The following is an 18,714-nucleotide window of genomic DNA, read 5'->3' as shown; positions in this document are numbered from 1 at the left end:
TATCAGAGCCCTGGATCCCTTCTGCCTTCCCTTTCTCTCCTAGACTTATCCCTGGTATCAATAGGGAGGAAGTTCCAGCTACAGTCCACGAGCTTATTTGTCAACAATCCCATAGATGGAAGGAAGAACTGCTTAAGTCCTTATTTATAGAGGAAGATGTTACTGCTATTCTTTCTATCCCTCTCCCCCTCTCATCAGTTCCGGATAGGCAATGCTGGCATCATAACAGGTCGGGGCGTTTTTCAGTTAAATCAGGGTACTACATTGCTTTAAACAGTAATCAAGATTCCCATCTGTCCCAAGTTTCAGAGATCCCAAGAGTTAAATGGCAAGCCCTTTGGAACTACCAAATCCCAAACAAGCTCAAGATTTTTCTTTGGAAAGTTCTTTCAAATGGCATTCCAACAGCCAAAAATCTTAACGGCAGACTTCAAGGCAATCTAGTGTGCCCCCGCTGTGGGAAGCAGGAGGACCGTTTACACCTCTTCTTCCTGTGTGACTTTGTTAGGAGAGTCTGGTTCTCATCTCCGCTTTCCCTCCTAGTCAGAGATGATCAGTACAGCTCCTTCTCACAAGCATGGATTTGTCTTACCTCTCAGCTCCAGGATTTGGATGACTCCAGAGAAAGTGAATTCCTTTTCTGCTTTTTCTTGTGGTCGATTTGGAAAGCCAGAAATTCTTTGATTTTCAAAGATCACATCTGGTCAGTGGGGGACACTATTGGGAATGCTAGTACATACAAGCAGGAGTTTGGGACTGCCAGTATTATCCAGTCTGAAGGAGCGGCTGATTTCAGGAGGCCTCCCCCTAGTGATGTTGTTTCTCCTCCTGGGACCCCTGTCTTGAATCAGCACTGTTTGACAATCCAATATGATGCAGGTACGTGTGCAGCAGCTAGGTTTGGTTCAGTAGCTGGTGTGGCAAAAGACAGCAGTGGTCGTCGAGTGGGGAGTTTTTCAGCTATCTTCAGGAATATCTGGGATCCAGGGATTCTGGAATTCTTAGCGCTCAGAGAAGTGATGAACTGGTGTATTAGTAAGGCGTGGACAAAGGTTCATTTTGAAGGAGATGCCGCGCTGGTATCCCAATCTATCAACTCGGGTATTCCTCACTCGAGTGCTAGTTGGGGTATCTGTAATGATATTTGGCATTTTAAATCACTCTTCGAAGTCTGTACCTTTGCCCATATCCCCAGGAAGGACAACTCGGAAGCTCATTCCCTTGCTCAAGAAGCAAAAGATCATTTCATTTGGTTGTCTAGAGTTAGGAATTGATCATCAGAGTTTTTCTGTCTTTCTTTTTATCTTAGTAACTTTGGAAAAAAAAAAAAAAAAAAGCCCACCCAAACCTAAACTTGAATCAGCACTGTCGTTGGGGGTTTCTCCTGATTGGAGATATTCCACAATTGGTTGTATCCATGGGTTTATTTGTTGGTAAGTAATCATTTATTTGCGTGTCGGTCGTTCGGACACCTATCTCCTCTGTTAGTTCCACGAGTTGGAATGTCCTGTTTTTTTTTTCGGATGCTGCTTTTGCTATTGCATCTGTCTTCATATTGTCTTCTCTTGCTATCTTATTAATTTGCCATCGCCCCTCTGTTTCTTTATTTCTCTTAACATTTTCTTGTTCGTTTGTGGTATTTAGCCAAGTTTTCCTCCTTTATTGCGAATGTTCCTCTGATTTTCCCTACCACCAGCTGGGGATCACAATAAATTTTAAGGTCTTATGTTCTTACTTCTACTGCCAGCACCAACGCCAGTCCGATCAGGAGAGCTTCATATTCTGTCATTTTATTTGTTGTTGTGAAGTTTAAGTTAATTGTATATTCGATTTGTAAATTTTTTAAGACGACCTTCTCCTGACTCTTTTTCATTCTTTTTGCTTCGTCTATGTACATTTTTAAATGTTAACGGAGGGCCAAGTTATTTTTTTTTGCCAAGTATACGATTTCACCATAAAAATGAGCTAATGAGTTTTTGTCCTATAGACTTCTTGTCGGTTGGCTAAGAATGTATAATTTTCTTACATTTCACCATAAAAATGAAAAATTCGTGCTTTTAAATAAATGAATGCGATTTTATTAAGATTCAAACTCGAAAATGTTCATACTAAAACGTCCAATTATACCCTATTTCCTATTTTCGACATTCAACTGTACCTAAAGTATTAAATTGACATCTTTTCGCTTTGAAAAAATTTTAACTAAAAATTCTTCATTTTTAGCATATATTCTAATTAGACGTTAATGTTTTAAATAGTACAAACAAGCCTTCTTTCTCATAAATTCAACAAATAATAATAATTTTTTATTTAATATTAATTATCATTAAATTTTAAATCAAAAATTGTTTAATACGATAAAAAAATACTCTTTACACAAAACAGAATCTTATGAAAAAAAATTCAAAATGTTTCGCCGAAGTCAATTTACAAGATCTGGTTCCTCTATAAAAAAAAGTAGATCTGGTTTCTAGTTTCTCCAACCAAATCTGATTTCTCGATAAGAGAAACCAAATCTGATGGTTTCTCCATGGAGAAACCACACTTTACTATGAAGATGAATAGACTCGATCGTGACTGGAAATCACCACGACGCCATTGCTGATGAGAAGACGGATGAATCAATGTCGTTAATGCTCTTTTCACGCATTTATCTTACACACTGCCGATTCTCACAAGCAAATTCTTCATTGTCGATCTCCTCATGTTTATCATGTTAGGCGTATAAAAATCCGACCCATTTCCACTATGTTGGCTCTTATCACCAGCACCGTGTTTTTTTCATGGAGATGGTTTCTTCATGAAGAAACCAGAAACCAATTCTCCGATGGACGCTGCCACATTCGTAAATCGGTTTTTAGTTTATTTTTTTAATAGAATTTTAAAAATTAATTAATTAGTAATTTTTCATTTAGAACTTATTTGAACGTTATTAAAGATGAAAGATTTGTTTCAATTTTTCCAAATAAAAAAGAATATGATATTACCCTTATGTTTAGTTGTTTTAAATGTTTTCATCCTTAGAGTAATAAATCGTTTGAAATTTTCAATTTAAGGTACAATTGAACGTAAAATACGTAATATGATATAATTGGCCGTTTGACTATGTGAGACTGCTATTGAAAAAAAGTTCATAAGCCAGTAGTTTCCGAGTAATTTGGCCTATTTTTAATAAATGAGAATACCAATCAAATAGTAACTTTTAAATTGGTTAAAATAAACAAAAATTTGATGGGAACATTTAAAATTAAATTAACCCATAACTTTAATATCTCGATACTTTTATAAGAACACGTACTAGGCAGAATTTTGCTAAGATCGTATGAATTTAATTTTTCCTACAAATATCAAGCTCAAGCATTCCTCTTCCCAAATAATAACATTTTTTTTATTAACTCTTAAAGTTAAATGCTTCTCCATAATGCAAATCATATCTATGTTTCCATGCATATAAGATAGTGTCGTCTTCTTTATTCACTCCAAAAACTTCATCGCACCATTTTATGCATATTTGGTGCTGATCATCGTCAAATCCCCATTGAACCTCGCACGCGACTCCGCATTTTTGCCTTAGCTCTGGCTTGTTTTTTGCGCAAGCACAGCCCGCACACAGAATTAATATGAGTAACGAAAACTTCAATTTCACTGCCATTTTCAAGAATTAATTCAGCTAATAATTATATTCTCTCTTTAATCTTGATGAATTGGCTGTATGAGTTTCGTTTTTATAGCTATACTTCATCACAAAGTGCCCACGGAAGTCCGTCTAAAGAGTTCCTAAGAAGCACGGAAACTTCGATAAATTTGCGTTTCCCGTTTCGGAAACATTTCGGAAACCGGAAACTCTTGGACACCCGTACGAAATGTTTCGGGCCGTTTCTGTAAATAATAAAAATTAAAATTTGTAAAAAATTTAAAATTATTACCCACAAATAAAAAAATCTAACTAGTTACCCATAAATTTTACATTCCCATTGCCCACAATACAACAAATATACTTATTTGTGTTGAATTGTATTATATTTTTTATATATTTATAAAATTTTAAATATTTAGTACATTAAATTGAATTATTTTGTTAATTATCATAAATATTTAAATAATATTTTTATAAATATATCCCTAAATTTTTGTTATTTACACGTTTCCCCCACGTTTCATGTCCTTCATTTTGAAAAACTTTCGTTTCTTCGTGTCCGTTTCGTATCGTTTCCGTTTCCCGTTTCCGTTTCCGTGCTACTTAGAGTTCTTCTTACGTGGAATAAAAATTCAAGGATTTATTATTTAGGGGTAACTTTAAGGGAAAAAAATCATAATCTCTAACGTACATTTTAAAATTGATACCATTAATTTATTCAATTTTTTGCAATTTAAGATACTAATTTTTTTTTTAAATACTTACGTGGATGCCAAAACAATGTATATTTCGGTGTCTATATCAATATTTATTAAAAAAAGGTATTCAGTATTTTGAATTGAAAACAATTGTTAAAGATGAAAATTTATAATTAAATTTCAAAAAACACTAAAAATCATGATATATATTTTTTAAAAGTTTATTTTAAACTTGATGAATAAGAGAATGAAATAACAAAAATTCTCCATCTAGTCGTCATATGTATTAATTGTGATGATGTTCGGTAATAGTGTTTCAAAATGGAGAAATACATATCATAAATATAATTAACTTTATAGGAAAAAATACAAGATGCAAGTGTGCAAAACAAAGTTCTAATGTGTGTATTTTATTCAAAACAAATTGTATTTTCCTACGTTTAATCAATAGAACATTGTATGCATCTCGCATTCCATATTACACAATTTGTCAAATTTAGATGCTATACAAAATTGTCATGTGCTGCATTTTTGTATTATTCAAAAATTGAAAAAAGTGTACAATTTTAGAACAATATTCATCCTATCTTAACAGAAAATGCATATCAACATACTTACTAAGTATGAAGCCAGAGAAAGTGCACAACACACAAAGCATCCAAGACTTGTTTTCCCCCTGTTATGTAAGTGATATTGGCCAATGTGGATCTAGTTTGGATGGCTAAGACACCTCTAAATGAGTTCGAAACAAGCTTCCGTGTCTAACAAACTAACAATTGAAATTTTAAAAAGTCAATTACCATCTTTGACAAAAAAAAGTGATATTGGTCGGTGTAAGAAAATTGTTGCTTTGCATATCACCACGTTACAATTACGGATGTACAAACACCGGAACAATGGAACTAGATTGATATATTTAGTTTGATTTGTTTTTTTTTTAATTCAATTTAAAGTTTGAAAGAGAAAAATTCAGTTTATTTTCAGTGCAAAAGGAATCCAAAAGTCAAATTAAATTAGAAAAACAAATTAAAAAGAAAAAAATTTACCTTATCCATTTACAAAGATCAGGGGATTTAACGCCGTTTTTAAACATCAGAGGGTTTAGCGCCCGTACCCTTTAAAGTCAGGGACCATAGGTGATTATTAGCCATGTCATGCAAAACATCTCTAGACATGTATTATATTCCAACGACTCCATAAAAACATGCATTAAATTTCTATGTTTCTGTACTATATATTAAACTTGCAACAATGATAATAATTTATCCTATGTTCATTAAGTATGATATGAGATTTCGTCAAAAAAAAGCATGATATGAGATTTTGGTGCAAACTAAATTTACTCTAGTTAGACGGAGGTAAAAGGTACAAATTTTTTTCTTCTTAAGTTTTCATAAAAGTACAAAGAAACCCTTAATTAATTTTTGGATATAATTAAATCTTTTTATTTTCAAAATAGAAAAATTAACCTTAATTTTAAAACTGTACAAATAAACCCTTATGTCAAACTATGGTGATTAACGGAGTCAGATTTATTAGGGGGGAAGTTAAAAAAAAACCCTAATATTTATAGTATTTCTCAAATTTACCCTTCAAAGGCTTTTATTGATGAAAATTTTAACTTAGGGACCCAATTGATACTTTTCTTTTTTAATTGAAAACAAAAATTAAAAAGAAAAAAATCCAACCTCAGGCAGAAGTTGGTCTGACATGACGAAGGGTTCCCAAACGAACCCAGTTTTCAGTTCTAAAACAAAGCTTAATCATATACCCATTTGGCCAACAATATTTATTAGAACCTCGAACAGCAATCCAACCTCCCTAAATCTAATGGCACAAAACCATCTCAAGATACAAACTCACTTCGGAGAGAATGAATGATAACACAAGCACAAACAAGCAAAACCAACAGAAATAATTCAATTTTTTTTATCATAAAATTATCATAATTACCTTAACCAACTTATATCTAATTATAAGTCCACATCTTCTTTCACTGTTAATTTATTGTGTTTCCTGGCGTGGTTATTGTTCTATCATTTTTGTTTAATTTTATAAGCTTTTTAAGGATTAGATATTGTTGATTATAGAAAATTAAGGTTATTTTTTTGTCGTCAGTGATGGGATTGGGGAATAGTGAAAATAATGTGGCGTTGATGATTGAGACATTGGTGGTGTTGGTGGTGGAGTACATTAAGCTTCAATGTAGACACCAATTTCATTTGGCTAACCTAGGATTCTATTTCAATTTTGATTTATATGATAAAGTTTATACTTTTTTAGATTGAAGTTTTGAGATATGGATGTTGTTTAATTATAATTTGATCTTATGATCAAAATGAGTTTGTGAATTTGGATTGTTAATAATCAGATGTATTTAGGTTTAATTAGGTTTTTATAAGAATTTTAATTAATTAAACTTAATAAGGAAAAAGAGGGATTGAGAAAGTGCTAAACAATTCATAAATATAAAACTGATAAATATTTTACATATTAAGATAATTTTGAACCTTTTTCTATAAAGTTTTGAGAGACACGTCAGCAATTAGAAAAGTGTTTAATCATTATGTTTTGAAAATAAATTAGCTTAATTGTACCAAATAATAGATTAGAATTTGCACCAGAGTTATAGATACAAGATCATAACAACCTATATACAACACAACTAGGCGTGTGCAAAAACCGACCGAAATCAAAAAACCGAACCTATAAATTTAGTTCTGTTAGGTTTGGATTTGTAGAATAATTTTGGTTGATTGATTCAGTTCGATTTGGAGCATAAAAAATTTCAATCAGTTTTACATGTAAATTGAACCGCAAAACTGAACCAAACCGAAAACCGACAAGTTCGGTTCGGTTTGAAAAATTAATTTTTCTCAAAACTTTGGTTCGGTTTGGTTATAAAAAAATCCAATTCGGTCGGTTCGGTTTAACCTGTTGCACACCCCTAATCACAACATTAATCAAATTCATCTTCAACATTTCATTGCACCAGAGTCTAGTCTTTTCCACGAAGTCATTTCTCAAATTCCACTAATATCTCACTTCTAGCAGTATCATCATATATTTTAAATTATTCTTCCATATCATTAGCACAGTAATTAATAACAATATCTTTCCACTGCAACATTTCAACATGAATGTACTTCTGATCTTTTCATATACAACATTCTCATGTATAAAAACCAGGTGAAAATTACTTGATTTCTGACAAAATGTAATAAATATTAGGTGAGAGCGCTGATTATAAGAATTTTACGGTACTAGCAATTGTAAAATTGTCATCTCTTGTACTTGCCATTTGATAGTAACAAGCATCAATCTGGAAAATGTAAAGAAATATAACTCCAAACATCTCGAAATTTCCTGATCCGATTTACCAAAGTAGAATTAGAGACTTAAATATTCATATGGACAGAGAGTATATAGGGTGTTTTGTATACTTCAAATTGGTTTCAACCATCTAAATATTAGTTAAGGTCTTTCTTTCTACTTTTAAATCAAGTTTAGAGTTTCAATATTTGACTTGACATTGTTTGTTGGGTTTCAGGTTTAAAATACCTAAAGTTCGCATTGTTGATTTCGGAATTCAATGTATAAAACATGATATTCTACTCTTTTATAAACTTAATTTAGAATCCCACGGAATATTTTAAAGTTTGTTGTCAAATTTCAAGTCCATGGAGTTCATGCCAACTTACGATTTTCACATCATATGTATGCAAGAGCTAGCAATATGAACTAAATATTAGAAGCATACCTTAGTGACACAAATGCGCACTTGACATTTATCCCTTGTTAGTAGCATATAGGATGCTCAAATGCCTGTGATTCTTTAGCAGATACTCATAGCCCCTACCGCTCATCTGTATTGTTGTTTAGAATGTAAATGAAAATGATAAGAGGGTCAATCAACTAAGTCAAAAGTAATTAACCAAAAATACACGGCACCCATGCATAACTTGGTGATTAAAATTTCACTTAAACCAACACATTGTTCTACTAGCAGTTTTTTTTTTCCCCAGAAGTTCTAATAGCAGTTGGTTATATCCATTTCAACATAAGACACACCTAGAAGCATGAGTGAGCATCAAATAGTTTCAGCCAGCCAAAAGACTTGGAAAAGCTGATTAACATTCATATGAATCTGCTAAAACTTGCCGCCATAGAAGCCGCAAAATGTATACTCAAAATGGCAAAAATAAAAATATGAAGGGGTGAAATAAGGCCAGAAGAATATTTGACAAAGGAAGCAAATCCATTTTCAGTCAAGCACAAGTGCAAGCACCAGCGATATCCAATCTCATCCAAACTCATTGTTAGCTTTTTATTCACCGATTCTCATGATTTAGTTGATCTTATTGTTATCCAATCTCATCCAAAATCTCTTATTCAGAAGAGACAATAAAACCATTATTGAATAATAAATAATATCATTACTTGCAAATTAAACAAATACAAAAGAAAAAATGATTTAACCTTTACATTTTACCAGGAAATGTCGCTTTTTTGTTCACTTACTCTGTCAACCAAATCTTCTAAAAGTTACACTGTGAAGATTCTACAGTTTCAGCAGTAATCTCTGCAAGCAAAAAAGAAAACACGGGGTAATCTGACATCAATAAAATAAAACATTAATGAAAGAAAAAGATTTAACAAAATCATGAACAAGGGATTTACTTGATACAACTTTCATTCTTTTAGAAATTCATGAAATTAAGGAGTTAAAAGAAAAGCTAAAACACATAATAGAGAAGGTGAAAGAAATAAACTAATGAAAAAAGCAGGCGAACTGATAAAATTCAAGAATCAAGAGCAACATTGAGTTTAGAAAAAAAACGTGATCAAGGGCCTAAACTAAAAATAAAAGATCAAGAAACTCATACAGATTTAAAATTTCAAAATAACAAACTAAACAACTACGAACTTGAAAATGTGTTTTTATTACCTGTAAGTCAGTGCTCATCTACAATTCACATTGAAACTAAATGCTGGATCCGTTATGGACGCCACCCCATTTGCGTCTACGAGCCCTCCTCTTTCTCCCATCGGTTTTAGTCTTATCCCTTTCTTTTAAATCCCTTTCACCTCTTCGTTTATACATTTTGAAAGTTGTATGTCTATCTGCAGCCATCTTTCTCACCTTCTCTGTGATATCTGCTGCAATTTGTCTGTTGTATAACTTTCTCAAGCCACGCATAAGCTTTGCGAAAGTTTCTGGTTTTGGCATTACATCTGCATCCATCATGTCCATACAGTATGAACATGCCTCTTTTACATGCCCATTTGAGAACAGCGAATGAATCCAAATTGTCCATGCATCTGGATTAAGCTCGCATCCTTTTGTCACAATACAACTCCAAACATCCTTAGCGATATGAAGCTTATCATCTCTCAACAAAGCATTAAATAATGTCTTTAGGATACCGTACTGAGGAGATGATAAAAGGCCCCTCGCAACCATGTCTTTGAAGTACGTCGAAGCCTCAATCAAGCATCCTTGAGCAAGAAACCCATTAATCATAATAACAAAAGTGTCAAGCCCTGGACTATAGCCGTTTGCTTCGATTTCATTCCAAAGTCGAACACCCTCTTTCACTTCTCCTAACTTGCAAGCCAGCCTTATCACTATATTATAAGTACTAAGGTCGGGAACACAGCCAACAGATTGCATCTTACGCATTAATTCCACACACTCTTCCAAATCTTCATTCTTTTCATGGGCCAACAATATGTGCAAGTAAGTCAACTGATTAGGCATATGCCCTTTCTGTATCATAGTATCCAAAATCTGGTATCCTCTATTTACCTTACGCCACTTACAAAACCCGCTAATTAATGCAGTATAAGTCACAACATCTGCTTCACAGCCACTCCTTTCCATCTCAACAAAAACCCTCATCGCTTCATCCATCTTCTCCTGCCCACAAAGCGCCTGTATCAAAATAGTATACGAATTCGCATTAGGCTCACACCCCTTACTCCTCATCTGCTTTACCAAATCAAAAGCATCCGCCATTTTTCCTGCCATAGCGTAACCACTTAAAAGATTATTATACACAACAATATCCGGCTCAAACTCCGCCTCCTGCATTTGTACCAACACATGTTTAGCCTCTAATAACTTTCCTACTTTGCACCAACCATACAACAAACTAGTAAAATGCTTCAAGCTTGGCTTAAACCTCACTCTCATATCCTCAAAAAGAGAAGCCGCTTCCTTAACACTACCGTTCTTACACAGCGCGTCCAACAAACAACCAAACACATACTCATCAGGCTCGCATCCATACTTCGGCATCTCATCTAATACTTCAATCGCCTTCTGAACTAATCTAGCTGAAGCAAACCGCCTCATCAGAACAACGAACAACTCACTCGTTATCATCTCACTATTATCTTTCCTCATTTCCTCTAGTAAACCCCAAACAGCACCGAATTGTCTCATTTTACTAAAGATCTTAACCATAGCCTTATAATTCTCGTAGCTATGCCTATAACCCGGCTGCTTCGACGCCCAAACGAAAAACCTATACCCTAAATTCCCTGCATCACCGCAGCGGTTCAATACGCGTTCAGTTAAGCCCGCGCGCATCTCGACACCGGATTCTTCCAAGGCAAGCTCTAGTTTTGGAACTCTAGTATGATAGTTTCTGAGTAATCGGTATACCTTTTCCACATCCTTCGAAAACTCGTCAGCATTGTTGCTGCGATTGTCAAGCTCTGACTTGCTTTTATCTTCTTGAGTTTTGAGACAAACAATGCCAAACCCATTTTTTGGATTGTTGGTGAAATCCTGAGTTTTATGGTAGAGTTGTACGAAAATTGAGTGAGAGCTGCAGTGTTTGTTCAAAAAATAGATTGATTTCGAAGTAAATCTCTGCATATCTACTCTTAGCCAAAAATTTCAAGCAATAGCATTGAAAATCACCTGATTGAATTCCGGAGACGGCGGAGGAATGCCAGCGACGGCGAAGTTAACTGAAGCAGGAGGAGGCTGGGTAAAGCAAAAGAAGAGGCAGCGGCGGATGAACCTGATTTAAATTCCCGAGACGGCGGAGGAATACAGCGACGGCGAAGTTAACGGAAGCAAGAGGAGGCTGGGTAAAGCAAAAGCAGAGAGGCAGCGGTGGATTAAATTTCAGAAGTCGTTCTGAACGAATAGTAATGTAATGGGTTCAAGGTGTTAATTGTATCGGATTTAATTGTTATTCAGTTCCTTATGTAGGTACTACTTACAATTCAATCCCTCTTGTTTGAACATTCAATTTAATTAGTCCCTGAGATTCAATTTAATTACATACATTTGACACTTTTTCATCACTATTATTGATTTGAGGGAAAGTTTGAAGAACGTATGTTTTTCTTTTCAAGTAGAGGTCGAATATAATTACGTCTGCAGTTAGATATTTTAGATTTGGCAAAAGGCTCACTTTAGCCCTTAAGGTCGGACCAAAAGAATAAATAAGCCCCTAAGGTCAAGGTTGGCTCACTTCACACCCCGTACTTGTCCAAAACGGCTCAGATCACACCGAAAACTTAACACCGTTAATTTCTTCTGTCAAATGATGACGTGGCATATAGGCAGAATGTTCAAAAAAGTCCTTAATGTTTAAAATACTTACCAATTTTATACTTACAATGTTTTTTATCAATTTTCACCCTCTTTTTCATTTAAATATTAATAATTAAAAAATATTTAAAATTAAACTATTTATTAAAGCAATCGAAACACAATTAAACATTTCGAAACAAAATTAAACGCTTCAAGATCCAATTAAACGCTTCAAAATCACACTAATTAAAATTTATTCTAAAAAAAATAATTAAATTTAATCCACCCATTCTCTCCCGAACACCCACCGTAAACCACACCGACAAACAAATATTTCAACTAAAAATTAAAAAAAATTAAAAAAGATTTTGCCGGAGAAGACACGTTCGTCTTCTCCGGACTGTTCTTCCCCATGGAAAAACAGATATGTTCTTCCATGGGGAAGAACAGCCACGTCGGCTGTTCTTCCTTGGGGAAGAACAGTCGGTTGTTCTTCCCATTGGGGAAGAACAGGTCGGCTGTGACCTGTTCTTCCCCAAGGGGAAGAACAGATCTGTTCTTCCCCATGGGGAAGAACAGGCCCAGCCTAATGTTCTTCCTTTTGGGGAAGAACAGATCTGTTCTTCCATGGGGAAGAACAAATCTGTTCTTCCCTTTGGGAATGAACAGCTAGGTCGGCTGTTCTTCCCCATGGAAAAACAGCTCCGGCTGTTCTTCCATGGGGAAGAACAGCCGGAGAAGACGAACGGGTTCGTCCCGTTCGTCTTCGTCGATGATTTTTTTTAATTTTAATTTTTTTAATTTTTTTGGTTTAATTAGGTTTAAATTTTATTTTAATTGATTTAATTAAATTTTGATTTATTTAATTGAATTATGAAACGTTTAATTAGGATTCGGAGTATTTAATTGTGTTTAATTGTTTTAATAAATATTTTAATTTTAAGTATTTTTTTTAATTATTGATATTTAAGTGAAGAAGAGGGTGAAAATGGTTAAAAAAATTATAAATATAAAATTGGTAAGTATTTTAAATATTAAGGATGTTTTTAAAAATTTTCCTTACATGCCACGTCATCATTTAACTGAAGAAACTAACAGCAGTGTAATCTGAGCCGTTTTGGACAAGTACGGGGTGTGAAGTGAGCCAACCTTGACCTTAGGGGCTTATTTATTCTTTTGGTCCGACCTTAGGGGCTAAAGTGAGCCTTTTGCCTTTAGATTTTAAAGTCACTTTATCTGGCTTATTCTATCGAAATTCGAAATCGGAACCTAAAAAATATACTAAAGAGCATTACTTCATTTGAGTTAAACGTCATTGTCTTTAAAAGTATAAGGTTTAAATTTTTAAATTTGATTTTTATGTATTCAATTATTTTAATATTTCTAACATTTAATATAAAATTTAGGTTTAATTAACTTTCAAAAAAAATTTAACTTTAATTACTTTAAAATCATGAACTTTAATGTGTTTTGCAATTTTATCACGGATTTTCAATTTTAGCAATTATACATAAACTATTTTTTTTACAGTTCGGACTAGTGGAAATTTTCTGTTAAAAAATGCTGATATAGACACCAGAATAAATATTATTTCGACGTCCACATCAACCCTTTTTAAAGGAAAGTTGCTCGATATATCAAATCACAAAGATTTAAAAGTTGATGTCTAACATTAATAAAATTACAAATTCGTGTCAAAATTACAAAACATGCTAAATTTTTTAATTTTAAAGCACTTAAGTCAGAGTTTTAACATACTAAGATTCCACATATATTAATTTTCTAGTAGAAGGTACGAATGTGAATCTTTAATTTAATTCAGAAATCTAACAAATGGAGTTAAATGGTAATTAAGACTTCACCTCAGTGACTAAATAACAATTAGCCCTCTTCTTCTTCTTCTTCTTTTGTCGCTTTAATTTCAATGGTTATGATTCTCAGTTCACCGTACTCCGCCGTCTGATGAGAAAGGTCCCTCTCGGCGCAAAGCTCATAACTACCATAACCGAAACAACCGCCAAACAACAACAACAACTAATAAAACTTAACTGCCAATTAGCAAATCTCACTCGCTCACACCAATTCAACAATGCACTCCACCTGTTCGACAAAATTCGTACGCATTACCATCACCTCAAACCAGACCATTACACTCTCTCCACAACACTCACCGCCTGTGCAAACTCACGCGCCGCCGCTTTCGGCGGCAAGCTTCACTCTTACTCCATTAAATCCGGCCTTAAAGCGTACACCCATGTCGCAAATACCCTTCTCTCTTTGTACGCCAAATTGCAAGATATTGACTCGGTTCAATCGGTTTTTGATGAGATTGATTACCCAAGTGTGTATTCTTATACAACTCTTTTATCTGCTTGTACTAAAATGGATCGGGTGGGTTATGCATGTAAGGTGTTCGATGAAATGGCGCAGAGAGACCTTGAAGTGTGGAACGCGATGATTACGGGGTGTATGGAGAGTGGGAATGAAGAGATTGGGATTAGTTTGTTTAGAGATATGTGTAGATTGGGAGTTAAGCATGATAATTATAGTATAGCAAGTGTTTTAAGTGGGTGCGAATTGGTGTCGATAGATTTCGGTATGCAAGTTCATTCGCTAGTGGTTAAGACTGGCTCTTTGGTTAGACCTTCTGTTGTTAATTCTCTGATTACTATGTATTTTAACAGGGAAAACGTTGAGGAGGCGTGTTTGGTTTTTAAAGAAGCTGAGGATTCCGTGCGGAATCAAATTACTTACAATGTGATGATTGATGGTTTGATAGGTGTTGGGAGTTTTGATGATGCCCTGATAATGTTCAGAAAGATGCTAAGGCGTTGTCTTAGGCCTACGGAATTCACTTTGGTGAGTTTTATGGGATCTTGCTTGGATGCTGATTTTGGGTATCAATGTCATGCTCTAGCAATCAAGATGGGTTTTGAAGCTTGTACATTTATAGGGAATGCAACGGTAACCATGTATTCAAATCTTGGCGAGCTGAATGCGGCTCGCGTGGTTTTTGAGAGACTGCCAAAGAAGGATCTTGTCTCTTGGAATACTATGATATCCAGCTATGCTCAAGGAAATTTTAGTAAATGGGCAATTTTGACCTTCCTGGAAATGCGGAGAACTGGGACTGAACCCGATGACTTTACCTTTGGAAGCTTGTTGGCTAGCTTAGAGCTTGTAGAAATCGTGGAGATGGTACATGCCGTTGTGGTCAGAAACAGTCTCATTTCAAATATGCAAGTTTCTAACGCATTGATTTCTGCATATTCCAAGAATGGCAATATAGAAAAAGCCTATCAAATATTTGGGGACATGTCCTCTAGAAATATCATATCCTGGAATTCTATTATTTCTGGGTTCCTATTAAATGAGCTCCCGTTGGTAGGCTTAGAGAAATTCGTCGAGTTACAGCTGACGAAACTCAGGCCAAATGAGTATACCATCAGTATTGTTCTAAGTATATGTGCTGGCATTTCATCTCTTAGACAAGGTAAACAGGTTCATGGTTATATAATGAGATTAGAGTTCACTTCAGAAGGGTCTTTAGGTAATATCCTTATTACGATGTATGCTAAATGTGGGCTTATAGATTGGTCATCTCGAGTATTCAATTCAATGACCAAACGAGATGTAGTTACATGGAACGCCTTGATATCCGCTTATGCACAACATGGTAAAGGAAATGAAGCTGTGCAATGTTTTGAGGCAATGCAACGCTTATCTACAGTCCGGCCAAATGATGTCACATTTACGATAATTCTTTCGGCTTGCAGCCATGTCGGTCTGGTTGATGACGGAGTATGGATTTTCAACTCCATGGTTGATAAATACGGCATTATTCCCGGAATAGATCATTTTTCTTGTATTGTTGATCTTTTAGGCCGTGCTGGGTATTTTGATGAAGTGGAAAGGATAATGAAGAGTGAACATTTTGAAGCGCATCCTAAGATTTATTGGTCATTGTTGAGTGCTTGTGCAGCTCATGGTAATCTCAAGCTCGGAAGATTAGTCGCGGAGTTTCTTCTTCAATCCGAAGAGAATCGTCCGTCTGTATATGTGGTTCTATCTAATATGTATGCAGCTGCTGGTCAATGGGAAGAAGTAGCTAACATAAGGCATTTGATTGATAACGCTAGAGCTAAGAAGCAACCTGGGTATAGTTGGATCAGCTCATAAAGACGATACTCGTGTAATCGAATCGAAATATAAGAGGCATTCCAATATATTTTAATGGCAGCTTTCTTTCGTTCGTTCGCTCGTTCTCGGTACGCTCCCTTTTTTTCCAATTAATTGGTTTATGCTATCGGTCACCCAAAAGTATTTAGCCTTACAAGGGTCAACTAGATATTGATGGATTGATTTATATGATCCCTTGACGGGATCTTTAAACCAAATACTGTGAAGTTCAGACTCAATTAGATTCTAAATTTTTAGATTTAATGTTTCGCTCGAACTTGATCTAATTTTAGAAGCTCAAACTCAGTAGAAGAATTGCAAATTGAACTTAACTCAAATTCTAGTCGGTTGTCTGTATAAATATTTAAAAATAAAGATATTAATGCAAATATGATTATTTATAAAGGATAATAAATTAATTTGGCTCGCATGCTTAACAAACCGAATATTTTGATTGATTATAATATATCTATTTTTTTAAATTATTATGAGTTCACTAGAATCAAGTTGCTGCTGTGCTTTGCTGGAGAGCAGGTTGTTGCTGCTGATCGACGGCGGCGGTAGTGCAGAGAACGACAATGACGGCGGTAGATTGACGGTGGTGATGTTATTTTTGATTGCCGATGCTGTTGGTTTTTAATTTTCCTCGTTGAAAAGTAATGGATTTGTTTTGTCGGAACTAATTTTGGGTGATGGCAATGGAGGAGTAACGGCGATGGAATTTGAGACAATTTTTAGATTGTGATTGAACTTTGACGGTAAACACTTTCAAAATATTTGTGACAGAGCAATCCGCCGTGAAATCTATTATAAAATATTATGTTACTCCCCTATCCTAATAAAATTATCCACTTTGCCTTTATTATACAGTTTAAAAAAAAATTATAATTTCTATATTTTGTTTTTTTTGTTTTCTCTGGTCTTTAAACGGATGAAAATTTAGAGACCAAATAAATTAAAAAATATAAAATTCAGGGATTAAATATAAGTTCAAATGAAGGTGCAAACACATATAAAATAATAATATAAAAGTTCAAATATCAGATAAGACCAAATGAAAGTTAAAAAATCATATAAATTAAAAACGTAAAGATGAGGAATTTTGAAGTGGCATGTTAAATTACTGATATCTCTAAAAGCTAAAGTTGTTAAATGGAATTTTAACAATTATGTTATTGTTTCTAAGTACAACCAAGTCTATTTCAATTACAAAGCACATGAGGTGAATACTAATTAATCCTTAAACCGTCTTATGTATATTTAAAAGGCGAATACTAATTAATCCTTACTAATTCCCGTTAACAACTGACATAGAATAGTTCTATTTTTAATAAAAAAAAATATTTCAATTACGAAAATGGATTAATTATAATACAAAAGAAAGCACAAAAAAAAAATTACAAAATCATATTTAGCAAAATAAATATAGATATCCAATGGTAGCATTTTATTTTTTTATTGTAATGTGAAGGAAATAGTAGAATCCAACCTTACATATATCCGAATTACATTCATATTTATTTGACAAAATCTAATCTAAGGTCTTTATATTTTTCATTTTTTTCTTTATTTTACTATTAGGCGTTTTTTTTATATTAGGCTCTTAATTTTCAAAAAATAGCTTTATAAACTCCTTTGCTTTCTTTGTTTTGGTCACTGTATCAAATACAGTTTTATCTGGTACTCATAGAAAATGCATTACACTTTCACACTTTTGTTGATAAAAGAACTTTATAAAACTGTTTATCAGAAGTATATAGACCAAATAAAGAAATAAAAACATTTAGGAACGAAGTAAAAAAATATGTGGACCTTAAAATAGATTTTGTCTATTTATTTAGATTACAATACAAACCCGGCTATATCTTTAGCAATGAAACAAGGTAACAACATACTTACTAATAGTATATTCTCCCGTTGCATTGGATATCAGCCTTTGAACTTTAGCATAACCTGTAGCCATTCTAAATTTTTCTCTTCCGCCAATAACTGCAAGCTCACGCTTTGTCTCTGAACGCGAAAACCGCGAAACAGTAACAAACGAACTCCCCTTGAATTTGCCTTTATCTAATCCATAATCCAAATAAACAACCAACGAAGGACTTTCTTTTCCTTGGTTGGATGCTACTTGGAGTCCTTTAGCACGCCCTATAATTTTCGAGTCTCGTCGAAATCCGACTCTTAAAGCGCTGTTAACAGCGTTAAGATCGCCAAATGGAAGTACTTGACTGTCATTTCTAGTTACATTAGCTTGAGCAATTAGAACAGTAGTAGGATTTTCGCGACCATAGACTTCATGGTAATAGAATTTAAGTTTGGTTACTTTTTGCTTCATACAAATATCGGATTTAGTTTCACTATAGTACTCTTCTTGAGCATTTGCAATCAAAGCACAAAGGGTGGTTATTAGACTTACAAAAAATATATTTCCTTTCATCTTTCTTTTATTTATTGCACTTTATAATTTAATTGCATTATATATATAAGATGTAGAAAAGTTGTAGATATTGATACGTACTTATGACATGATATTATATAACTTGCTTTGGAAAGATTATAATATTTTATTTTGCCAACTATTATTTTAAGCATTTTGTTCAACCTTTTATCTTATAACATTCAATTCATTTGTTTTCTTAGCAACC

General features: G+C 34.0%; 3 protein-coding genes across 11 annotated transcripts; 1 reads left to right on the top strand and 2 right to left on the bottom strand.

Moving 5' to 3' along the window:
• Nucleotides 1-3,358: 3,358 nt before the first annotated feature.
• On the bottom strand, nt 3,359-11,678 carry LOC126654547 (pentatricopeptide repeat-containing protein At3g49730). 8 transcript variants are annotated; one of them, XM_050348452.2, is made up of 4 exons: nt 9,284-11,678; nt 8,857-8,917; nt 8,096-8,201; nt 3,359-3,576 (listed from the first exon to the last, which is right to left on the bottom strand). In XM_050348452.2, the coding sequence occupies exon 1, from the start codon at nt 11,219-11,221 to the stop codon at nt 9,320-9,322; it is 1,902 nt and encodes a 633-aa protein (XP_050204409.1). In that variant the 5' UTR covers nt 11,222-11,678; the 3' UTR covers nt 3,359-3,576; nt 8,096-8,201; nt 8,857-8,917; nt 9,284-9,319. The 8 variants fall into 8 exon arrangements, with proteins under 8 accessions (XP_050204409.1, XP_050204408.1, XP_050204401.1 ...); XM_050348451.2 differs by lacking the exon at nt 3,359-3,576 and adding an exon at nt 4,650-5,104; XM_050348444.2 differs by lacking the exon at nt 3,359-3,576 and adding an exon at nt 7,400-7,701.
• Nucleotides 11,679-13,655: 1,977 nt separating this feature from the next.
• On the top strand, nt 13,656-16,934 carry LOC126654545 (pentatricopeptide repeat-containing protein At3g49740). Of its 2 annotated transcripts, none has more exons than XM_050348440.2 (2): nt 13,656-16,158; nt 16,604-16,934. In XM_050348440.2, exon 1 carries the CDS (start codon nt 13,853-13,855, stop codon nt 16,067-16,069), a length of 2,217 nt encoding a protein of 738 aa, XP_050204397.1. In that variant the 5' UTR covers nt 13,656-13,852; the 3' UTR covers nt 16,070-16,158; nt 16,604-16,934. The 2 variants fall into 2 exon arrangements, with proteins under 2 accessions (XP_050204397.1, XP_050204398.1); XM_050348441.2 differs by having other exon boundaries at nt 16,570-16,934.
• Nucleotides 16,935-17,672: 738 nt separating this feature from the next.
• LOC126656693 (dirigent protein 4-like) lies at nt 17,673-18,506 on the bottom strand. Its single transcript, XM_050351299.1, has 2 exons — nt 17,969-18,506; nt 17,673-17,746 (listed from the first exon to the last, which is right to left on the bottom strand). The coding sequence occupies exons 1-2, from the start codon at nt 18,504-18,506 to the stop codon at nt 17,673-17,675; spliced, it is 612 nt and encodes a 203-aa protein (XP_050207256.1).
• Nucleotides 18,507-18,714: the final 208 nt, after the last annotated feature.

Source organism: Mercurialis annua, linkage group LG7 (assembly GCF_937616625.2).
Source record: "Mercurialis annua linkage group LG7, ddMerAnnu1.2, whole genome shotgun sequence".
In the NCBI taxonomy this organism is placed as follows: domain Eukaryota; kingdom Viridiplantae; phylum Streptophyta; class Magnoliopsida; order Malpighiales; family Euphorbiaceae; genus Mercurialis; species Mercurialis annua.
Note: the sequence above shows the minus strand (reverse complement) of the source record. Positions and strands in the feature narration are given on the sequence as shown.